Here is an 11,205-nt window from a genome sequence, read left to right as displayed (position 1 = left end):
GCAACATTCATCTGTGAACCATTTTCCAAATTGTTTAAGTCTTGCATACAAAATGCGGTTTTCCCGGATTCTCTGAAAGTAGCAAAGATTGTTCCACTGTTTAAAAGCGGTGATAAACTGGACCTTCGAATTATAGACCTATTAGTATTCTTCCAGCAATCTATAAACTTTTTGAAAAATTAATCTACAAAAGAATGCTCAAGTTTATCACAAAACCCTCTATTTTTTCCAAAAGTCAATTTGGTTTCCGAAATAAACGGACTTGTGTGCATGCAATTCTTTCTGTTGTCGAAGATATTCGTACGTGTTTTGATGAACGATCCACTGGAGCCGCTTGTTTTGTAGATTTGAAAAAGCTTTTGATACAATAGATCACGCAATCCTTTTGCAAAAACTTGATCGTTATGGTTTCAGGGGTAAAATTAATTGGCTTTTACAATCATATTTAACCAACCGAAAACAATGTGTTATAAGTTCTGGTGTTTCGTCAAGTGAATTGAATATAAGATATGGAGTTCCTCAAGGCTCTGTTCTGGGCCCCTTGCTATTTTTGCTATACATCAATGACTTACCGGACTCTATAGAACACAGCAAAGTTACACTTTATGCGGATGATACTGTAATTTTTGCTAATTCTTCAAACGCAACAGCTCAAGAAAAGTTACAAAAAGACCTTAGTGATGCAGATGACTGGTGTAATAGAAACAAGCTCACCATCAACACTAAAAAAAGCGAAGTAATCTTGTTTGGACATCAAAAAACCAATCTCAACTTGTCTCTGCAAAATTGCAGACTGGAAACTGTTTCACAGTTTAAGTACCTAGAAATTATGTTGGACACAAAGCTGAACTTTGAGTCTCATATAAACGAAGTGTTGAAAAAACTTGCACGCTTTAATGGTTTAATGTACCGTGCAAGAGACTATTTTTCAAAGTCTTCTTTGTTGCGGCCATATCAAACATACTGTAAACCAATTATCATGTACGGTCTTTTAGCTTATGGTTCGGCTCGGCTGCTAAATCAAAAATAGACAAAATTCTTTCAATGCAGAAGAAAATTTCGCGCACCATTTTTAACAAAAGTAGATCAGATCATGTTAAGCATCTTTTTGAATCCTATGAAATTAAAACCGTCTATGACTTATTTTTTGATCAACTCTTTACCGAAGCTCTTTGTCAGTATTTCAAAATTTCGTGCATAAAATTGAATATCTGGGACGACTTGCTACAAAATAATCAACGAATTACGCGGAATTCCTCTCGTGGTCTGTTCAAACCATTTAAGCATCGAACAAAAACCAAGGAAAAGTCGCTTAATAATAGTATTAGAAAGGCGTTGAATTTTCTTCTCGACCATGGTTTGCTGGAAAATTTCCCTTCGACGGTTACGTGCAAAGATGTGAAACGAGAAATGAAAAACACACTGAAAGTATATATTAAGGATAATGCTACTCTGGTGAGCTTGTTTTTTACGTAGGATTGCACAGCTCTGTTGCTGATGGTTTTGAGGGCACAATTTAAATAGTTGTTGAGCTCGTTTTGTGTCCCTGTGGAGTCACTGTACATTTTTCTTGTGTGTATTGCTGACCTTCTGCTAAATTTAATTTAACTAAAGTTGCAATTTGCATGAGAATCAAAACAAAAATTATAAAAAGAAAAAAACAAAACATGAAAAAAGGTGTTACCCAAACGACTATTTGACTAAACAGTAGGGATACAGAAAATGGTCACAAAAGACACCACTTTTGCTTTTGATCGGCTGCAAACTTCAGCTTCACCACCAACATTCTTTTCTATCATTCTTTGCTTCTGAGCTGTTGATCTCAGTCTGTTTTAGTGAGGGTCAGTAACTTCACTCAGCAAAATTCTTTTGATTTTATTGGAATCTGTAATAGCTATTTGAACTGAAATAGCGACAACAAATTGAATGTCATTTTTTAGGCAGCTCTCAGATGTAAACTACAGCCAATTGAGTTCATTTAATTCGGCCGTTTCCAAACATTTTAGCCCTAACAAACTCTCAAACCAACTTTTGATATCTTTGAGGCTATAACGATGTTTTTATTCCATTAGATGGATCAATTAGGACAATTTCCACAATGGTTTTCTTGAGAATACAAATTTTTATTCAGAAATATTTAAAAAAACTTTCTAGTTTGCACATCACAAATGGTGATAAAAATTGTCGAACAATGCGGTGGACATTGACAATAATTAGGTAAATGCGATAAGAAAAAGTTGATCTATTTTAAGAAAACGCATCAGAACTTTAATATTTTTCCAGAAATTTTTTTAAAAAAAGTGTTTGTCTTTTTTCTTTTTCTCACATCAGGATTACCTGAACCAAAATGTTTTGTTTACTTACTGAATTCAACCATAAGAATGGCTTGAAAATCAATTTTTTCAATCATTGGCAAGCTCTCCTTGATACTCATTATAGAGAACTGTTGATAATTTTGAAGTTAAAATATATGAGCACTTCAAGACAATTTTTTATTAATCTCCTCCCCTTTTACAATTTTTTACTGCCAAAACGATGACACTTTTTTGTGTCGCGATCACAATAGTTACTGCTTTCAATTAAACAGAATAAAAAGTGCTTCAATGTTTGCTTGGAAAAACATGAAAACGAACAAAAAACTTGTTGATACCAACATCAGAAAACGAAGTTTTTGAAATTTTCTCAGTCCCTGAGACAGAAGCTGGCTACAACTGAATTTTAATGGTTCAAATTTTGAACAAAAAATTTTGAATTTTACTGGTTAATATTTTGAACAACACCCAAGTAAAAATTGGCAGAAAAAAATACACAAACTTTGCATAAAAAGACGCAAACTACAAAAATTGCCAGGGTTTGTTTCAGAGCAATTAGAAAAAATCTGGATGAATCAAGAACGTGGAGTTGAAATATTTGTTCAAGTTTTTTTCTATGATGACACTTTTTAGTCGTGAAAAGCAACCAAATCTGAAAAAATGATAACTGTTAAGCTACCGGCTTGATTGTTATGCATTAGATGGATCAGTTAACAATTTCTCTGACTATTTTGAAACTCGTAAACAATGAATCAGAAACGATAGTAACCAAATTGTTACTGTTATTATGCTTAAAAATGACGATACGTCAATAAATGGGATATAAAACTTGGATCTGATTTGAGAGTTTTCCTCCGAAAATGAAAAAAAATTGTATGGAAAGAAAAATAGGAATTTTTTTTTAGTTTTATTTTCGCATTCAAAATACACGCAGCAAAATTTTTGTTTCATAAGTATTTCAATTGAACCAATTTTGTTACCCACTAGAGTCGTGTTGAAAGCTCTATAAAACAAAAATTTATGAATAATTTAAGAACAATTTTCTAACAATGATTTTAGAATTTCGACCACCGAATCGTTGATAAATAATTTTCTGCATTGAGCATAGCTTTGTTGTAGTCACTGACAGAGAACAGAACACCTTCCTTTGTTTAGGAAAAGAAAAAAACAAAAACTAATTGAGATGATCTTTATCTGGCATTTTTTTGTTAGTATGTGATTCTTTTTAGGTGACACTATTTGTCAAACATTCATTGAATCAGATATTTCACTTAGCTGGGCAAATAAAAACTGTAAACAGCTCTTTGATTTTTTCTATCTTTAAAAAAAACCTTTGCAAAAAGACATTACATATTTTTGAGTATATTGGCAGAAAAAAATGGTGAGCTCTCACAGCGCTTTTAGCAATGATATCATGTCTTTATAAAACTATCTCAAGTTAAATGATTTTGAAAACCACCTTTTTTCCATATAAATAAGCTGACTTTCAATAATAGGCATGTTCAGGTTTGAAAGGCAGCTCAATGAGAAAATGTTTTTTAACATTTGATGGTTTGTTCAAATCTTCTTGCACCGCTATTTTCCTTTTATTTCCTCAGAGTATGACTCGACCAAATATTGTTATTTTGATTTTCTAATGGCTTGTGCAAAAACTTAGTTCAATGTTTGTGTTGAGAAAAACGGAAGCCGAAAATTGTGAATCAATTGATTCTCAAATTTAGCCCTCTCGCTTTTTGAGAAAAATGGCTACTTAACTACGGCTTTCCCTAATTTTTCGAAATCTATAGGGGAATTTCCATTTCTTTCATAGAGAAAGTTAGTGTTGACGTGTCATGTTGCTTCTGTCACACTGCATTACGACATATTTTAAAAAATTATCATTCTCTCTTTAGGATTGTTGTATTTACAGTATTTTTTAAAGATCTTTTAAAGGGGAAAACAACTTTAAAATATGGGTTCTTCTGAGCCGCTGAACATTTCAAATTAGTCGCTATTTGGGTTAGCAGGCTCATTTTGACAAAAACAGAATAAAACTTATCTTAAGGGGATGTTACAAATTCGATAATGTTTAGTTTTCTGCTTTTCCCTTATACGAGTAGTGATACCTAATTTTTTCTGCGTTTAAAAGTTGTGCACAATACATTTCAAAGTATTATTTCAATGATAGAACAAGTTTTCAACGCCGGCCATTGTGTTTTGAGATAATTTCAGAAAATCAACTTGTAAGCGATCAATCGGGAAATTTCAAAAAGGCAGTAAAAACCGCGGGTCTCAGACAACCTTTTTTTGTTGCTTGCACCACCACCGCGGGTCTCAGACAAACTTTTTTGTTGCTTGCACCACCCTATGACAATAGACGTGGTCTTCTTTTCTGAAAATGAAAAACTTGTGACTAGGGAGAAGTTCGAACTTGTGCCCTCTGCTGAGTCCGGGGCATTAACGACCAGTCGTTATTGTCCCGCACTCAGCAGAGGACAAAAGTTCGAACAACTCCCTAGTCAAAAAGTTTTCATTTTCTGAAAAAAGACATCTATTGTCAAAGGGTGTTGCAAGAAACAAAATAATGGCTGTCATTCTGATCAGAGGTCATTCTGTCTGGAAGGTCTGGTCAGAGGTCAGTTTACTCTGAAAGGTCGATCATAGTCTGGACAATTGTCTGAATTTGAGACTTATTGTAAGCTCACTATAGTCTTTTTTCATTTTCTAAACAATTTAGTTGACCTCCAATAATAAACAAAATCAGTTTTGAAAGGCAATTCAATGAGAAAATTTTCTTCGATGGTTTACTTTCAGATAATTGTTTAAATAAAAATTGACCAAAACTTTATGCACCGCTAAATTTCTTTTATTTCCTTAAAGTATGACTCGACCAAAAAAATTTTTCTCTGATTTTCTAATGGGTTTTGCAAAAAAAATAGTTCAAAGCTTGTGTTGAGAAAAACCGGGAGCCGAAAATTGTGAATCAATTGATTTTCAAATTTAGCCATCTCGCTCTTTGAAAAAACGGCCAATAACGGCTTTCCCAAACTTTCTAAAATCTATAGAGGTATTTTAAGTTGTTTCATAGAGAAATTTAGTGTTGATATGTCATGTTGCTTCCGTCACACTGGTCTAAAACTCATTTGTCATCTTGTCTTTAAAATTGTTGTACTTACAGTGTTTTGTGAAGATCTTTTACAGAGGAAAACAATTTTAAAAATTGCGTTCCTCTGAGAAAATAAACAATTCAAATAAGTTGTCATTTGGGTTAGCAGGTTCATTTTGATTAAAAAAAGAATATAACCCTTATCTTAAAAGGATGTTACAGAATTCGTAAATGGTTAGTTTTCTGCCTTTCTTTTATACGAGTACGGTGTCTCATTTTTTCTGCGTTTAAAGATTTGGCACAATACATTTCAAAATAATATTCCATTAAAGGAAAAAAATTTCAACCCTGGCCGTTGTGTTTTCAGATAGTTTTAAAAAATCAACTGGTGAGCAATTTATCGGGGAATTTCAAAACGGCAGCAAAAACCGGGGGGTCTTTGACAACCATTCTTTTGTTGCATGCACCACATTATGACATTAGATGTTGTCTTTTTTCTGAAAAAGAGATTTTTGATTAGGGAATTGTTAGAAATTGCACCCTCAGCTGAGTCCAGTACATTAACGAATAGTCGTTAATGTCCCGGACTCAGCAGAGGGTAAAAGTTCAAACAACTCCCTAGTCAGAAACTTTTTGATTTCAAAAAAAGACCACATCTATTGTCATAGGGTGTTGCAAGAAACAAAATAATGGTTGTCATTCTGATCAGAGGTCACTTCTGTCTGGAAGTTCTGATTGTAGGTGAGTTTGCTCTGAAAGGTCGGCTCACAGTCTGAAGAAGGTCGGCTCACAGTCTGAAGAAAGCTCATTATAGTCTTTTTATTTTCTATATAAATAAGTTGATCTCCGATAATAGGCATCTTCAGGTTTGAAAGGTAGTTCCATGTGAACTTTTTTTTGACCCTTCGATGGTTTATTTTCATATATTTGTTTGAGAAAATTTTTACCTAAATTTTTTTGCGCCGCTATTCTTTTTTCCCCTCTGAGTATGACTCGACCAAAAAACTGTTATTCTGATTTTCTAATGGCTTGTGCAAAAACTTACTTCAATGTTTGTATTGAGAAGGTTGGAAGCCTAACATTGTGAATCAATTGATTTTCATATTTAGCTTTCCCGCTTTTTGAGAAAAATGGCTACTTAACTACGGTTTTCCCTAGTTTTTTTGAAATCTATAGAGGTATTTTAATTTCTTTCATAGAGAAAGTTAGTGTTGGTGTCATGTTGCTTCTGTCACACTGGATTACGACAGATTTTAAAAAATTATCATCCTCTCTTTAGGATTGTTGTATTTACAGTATTTTTTAAAGATCTTTTAAAGGGGAAAACAACTTTAAAAAATGGGTTCTTCTGAGCCGCTGAACATTTCAACTTAGTTGTTATTTGGGTAAGCTGGCTCATTTTGACAAAAACCGAATAACTTATCTCAAGGGGATGTTACAGAAATCGATGATGGTTAGTTTTCTGCCTTTCTACTATACGAGTACGGTGCTACCTCATTTTTTTGCGTTTAAAGATTGTGCACAATACATTTCACTATTATTCCATTGATCGAAATATTTTTCAACCCTGCCCGTTGTGTTTTCAGATAATTTCCAAAATCAACTGCCGGGCGATTTATCGGGAAATTTCAAAACGGCTGCAAAAACCGGGGGTGGCTTTGACAACCATTATTTTGTTGCTTGCACCACCCTATGACTATAGATGTTGTCTTTTTTTCTGAAAATGAAAAACTTTTGAGTTTTCTTCGGAGTTGTTCGAATCCTCTCCTTCTACGGAGTCCGGGGCATTAACGACTAGCCTTCAATGTCAGCAGCGAGCACAGGTTCAAACAACTTTCTAGTCGGAATTTTTTTCATTTTCAGAAAGAAAGAGCACATCTATTGTCATAGGATGGTGCAAAAAATAATGGTTGTCATTCTGATCAGAGGTCACTTCTGTCTGGAAGGTCTGATCAGAGGTCAGTTCGCTCTGAAAGGTCGGACTATAGTCTGGACAGTTGTCCGAATTTGAGTCTGCTTATAAGCTCACTATAGTCTGGACCATAGTCTGGGTACCGTCTGATCAGACGCCATCTTAGTCTGGAAAGCCTGGATCGGAGATCATTTTGTCCAGAAAGTCTGATCACAGGTCATTTTGTTCTGGAAAGTCTGATCAGAGGTCATTTCAGTCTGGATCGTCTGATCCTAGCTCAATTTTTGTCTGGACCTCAGCCTGGGTACATTACAAACACTATGTACATCAGTCCCTCATAATTGTTTTATTGTAGCAACAGACTTAATTTCTGTGACTAGATTTAATGCGGGCAATTCAAATCACTTAAAAAACATAGTCAAGCGTGAAGAAATCACTTGTGAGAAATTAAAAGAATGCTCGTAGAAAACGGCCAAGCAAATATTTTGCATAAAGACAACACGTTTGCAATAGTTGCTTCCAACTTCGTTTGAGAGCCATTAAAATCGCCAAATTGTCGCCAATAAGGGTTTCATTCTACTGCTTTGCACGTTTCTTGAAAAATTTTATTTTCCCCTAGCTGAGTAAATCTGCAGCACAGAACAATCTCATTTTGGGAACACGTCAATTTAACATTGTGGGAAAGCGGAATATCAAAACCGATCATCACCTCGGAACAATCTAATAAAGATAAATTAAGGAACTTTTCAACATCGCAGACCCCTTGTTGCCTAATAGAGACCCTTTTCTCGGCTGTCTTTGATGACAATGAAGGAAATTCTGTTACCTCTCTATTTTCGACTACATTCTTTGATGTGGCTCAATTAATTCTACTAGGCTTAGCCCGGTATTTTGATGTGGGGAAACAAAACCCTCTCCTTTGGAGTCAACAAATAGCTCGTATCTAGATCATTCCCATTTTGCAAAGGTGCCGACTGCTGAAAAAAGAAAATGAGAAATCATACCTCGCGTTGATATTCGACGAAAATTCTGTACGTACTTTATACCACGATATTTGCCTACCCGGAATTACAGTTTACAGTATAACAGTAAAACACGCAATTCCTCAATTTTTCAACTCACAGCCTCTATTCCAGTCTGGCAAAAAGTCAAATAGGAGCTAGCTAATTTCCCTTTGTGTACAAAATTAAGGGAACATGCTTTAACTGATCTCAATGATGAAATTAAGAATCAACTTGCTTGAACATAAAAAACTATCCAGTTATCTTTCTTGGGAAGTTTGTTCTTATTTGTTCTGGGAGCAATTGTAGGGTTATCATTTATACACGTATGTACATGCTCAGGGCAGAGAATAGAGAGAAACATGCAATTCCCAAATGCTGCATTACTTCTCTCTATGCTTTATTCTCTCTCTACCTTACAGGGGGCATAGAGGGGAGAGTGTGAACAGAGCATGGAAAGAGAGGAGAGAGAAAGAGGGGGAATAGAAATAAGAAGGGAACAGGATACATGGATAGAGGGAATGGGAAAGGAGGGAAGAGAGGAGAGAGGGAACATTGTTCAGTTCTTAGCTACCCCTCACGTGAGTAGAGAGAGATAAAGTAAAGAAGAGAAAAAGAATGCAATCGAGAGAGAGAAAGAAAGAGCCATAACAACGTAAAGAGAGAGTGCAGAAAAAGGGGAAAGAAAATGCCATGGAAAGAAATAAGGAAAGGCATAACAGCGTTAAGACAGAACACGCACACAGGCCACAGCAGTAGTCTTTCTATCCCCTTTCCTCTCTATCCCGTCCCCCACGTAATTCTCTCTCTACTCTCTTCCACTCTTTCTCTACTCTCCCCTTGTGCTCTGTCCTGTTCTTTTCCCTCTTTCCCTTCTTACGCGATATATACATAACACGGGGGAAGGGAAGCAACTAACCCAGCTCATTCTACCACGTAGTATATACATATACACACATACTACATAACACGTATATTCTCTCTCTCTCTCAGTCGACTGCCTACTAACTATCTACCTATCTATATATGCGACTGTGTAGTCCGTTCCCCCTTAATATATGGCAGTGACTTGCTAAGTTGTGCTCAAGGAAGCTCACTAACAATAGAGCGGAAAATTACAATGAGCGAAAAAAAGTTAACCACCCCTCCCCTGCGTAACAACCCACCACGATTCTTTCCAAATTGGAAAAATGCCCCTTTTAACAATGATTCATGCCAATTTACAATTTCGAGCAAAATGAAAATTAAGACTCCAAAAGACGAACAAAATCAAATGCCAGGAAAACGGTCGCTGCAAATATTGAGAAAATTGTTTTTAATTTATTCTAGCCTGGTTGAAAAAGTTAAAATTGAATATTAAATTTTGAAATTTACTAGACGCGACAAGCAATTCGTTTATATTGATGCTAAACGTGACAGCTAAACTCAGTAATATTATAAAAATAGTAACATTAAATGTAATAATAAAATATTTAATATAATAATCAAAGAGGCGCAAACTATCAAACACTAGTAGTAGTTGTAATAATGTTAATATGCATTTTGAATAAAAAAAACCTAACTAAGAAGAACAAACAAACTACAATTAAAAACGGCGAAATAACAACAAGCAGATCAGATATTGCACAAATTCTTCACAAAATCATCATATCTAGTCAACAATCTTCAATACAACAAAAATAGTTTCAACAATAATCGTCTCGCCCTAAGAAACTACACTTTTGTTTAAAATGATTTTTAATAATGATAGTTTTAGCTCTGTATGATTCTTATAACCAAGTTCGATTTGATGTTGACTCAAAAAGATATCTGACTTGTTGGTGGTACAAACAAATATTTCCCGAAATTAGAATCACGTTATTGGGAACAAGAGATAACAAAAAATGACAGCAAATAGGGCAGTGCTAGATTATTGTTGAATATATGTGATCAGTAATTTGGCGCAACAGTCTTAAAAGTCATCTGAAGGAAGATAAAAGTCTATTTATTCACAGAAAGTGGTGGTCACTGAACAGATAGATAGATACAATAGTAGTACATTGAAGAGGAACATTTGACCTTTGCGTAGACTGCAGTGTATTTGTGTCTATTTACTTAGAATGAGACAAACTTATGTACAGCAGTAGCAGTAGTAGTTGTTTTTCTCATGTTTACAATGGGGTTATGTGCGACTTCAGGTACTTCATCATGCTGAATGCCTTGATCCGGTCCGTTCCCGCTTCGCCTAAAACGATGAAGATCTCAATTATAGCAGAATAACGTTTACACGCGATAGCTAAAAAACAGCCGCCGACAAAAGTCGACCGAATGCTTCCGAGAGTCGGAGCTTTAATTCAATTTTAATTCTTTAAGACACAGCCACCGGACGCCCGGAGATTCGCTCTCAAACGACGCTATGATGGCGCTGAATTTAATTTCGTGAATCCCCGTATTATTAGAAACACATCTGATAATTCTTTTGTATTATTAGAACCACATCTGATATTGTTGAAAAACATCCAAAACTCTTAAGATGGATAACTACTGTTAAAAGCCACTAATTATCGTGCAAGAACTGCTCTAAAATAAGAGCTCTATAATAACCAAAAGACACATTGGTAAGACATCAGGCAGATAACTTTCTTCAAAATTTAGCTGAATAATAAAAATTTAAGTCTCAAAACAGTTTTGGCGCCACTAACTGAAAAAAAAAATAAACAAACATCTTTATTGTTGGATATATCGTCGTTAACATGAAATCAAATTATCGCCAAATTTATATCGGGAGAAAAAACGAAGAAAACACGAAGGCAAAAAGTTAATTGCCAGAAACTAGCCCCAAAAAATTCAATATCAGTCAAGTAAAAAAAAAAATCGGTAGAAAAGACCAGAACATAAATTCTAAAAAATTCTCAG

At 34.9% G+C, this 11,205-nt stretch overlaps 1 protein-coding gene across 1 annotated transcript in view; it reads right to left on the bottom strand.

The window, feature by feature from the left end:
• Positions 1–9,653: 9,653 nt before the first annotated feature.
• LOC142344208 (uncharacterized) overlaps positions 9,654–11,205 on the bottom strand; it is a 5,259-nt gene continuing 3,707 nt past the window's right edge. The window contains exon 4 of the mRNA XM_075395757.1: positions 9,654–10,534. Coding sequence (XP_075251872.1) covers positions 10,461–10,534 — 74 coding nt within the window. The 3' untranslated portion in view covers positions 9,654–10,460. The remainder of the gene's footprint in view (positions 10,535–11,205) is intronic.

This window comes from Convolutriloba macropyga, chromosome 8, assembly GCF_964194025.1.
Source record: "Convolutriloba macropyga chromosome 8, txConMacr16.3, whole genome shotgun sequence".
In the NCBI taxonomy this organism is placed as follows: Eukaryota; Metazoa; Xenacoelomorpha; order Acoela; family Convolutidae; genus Convolutriloba; species Convolutriloba macropyga.
The sequence above is the reverse complement of the archived record's forward strand: the minus strand, read 5'-3'. Positions and strand labels throughout refer to the sequence as shown.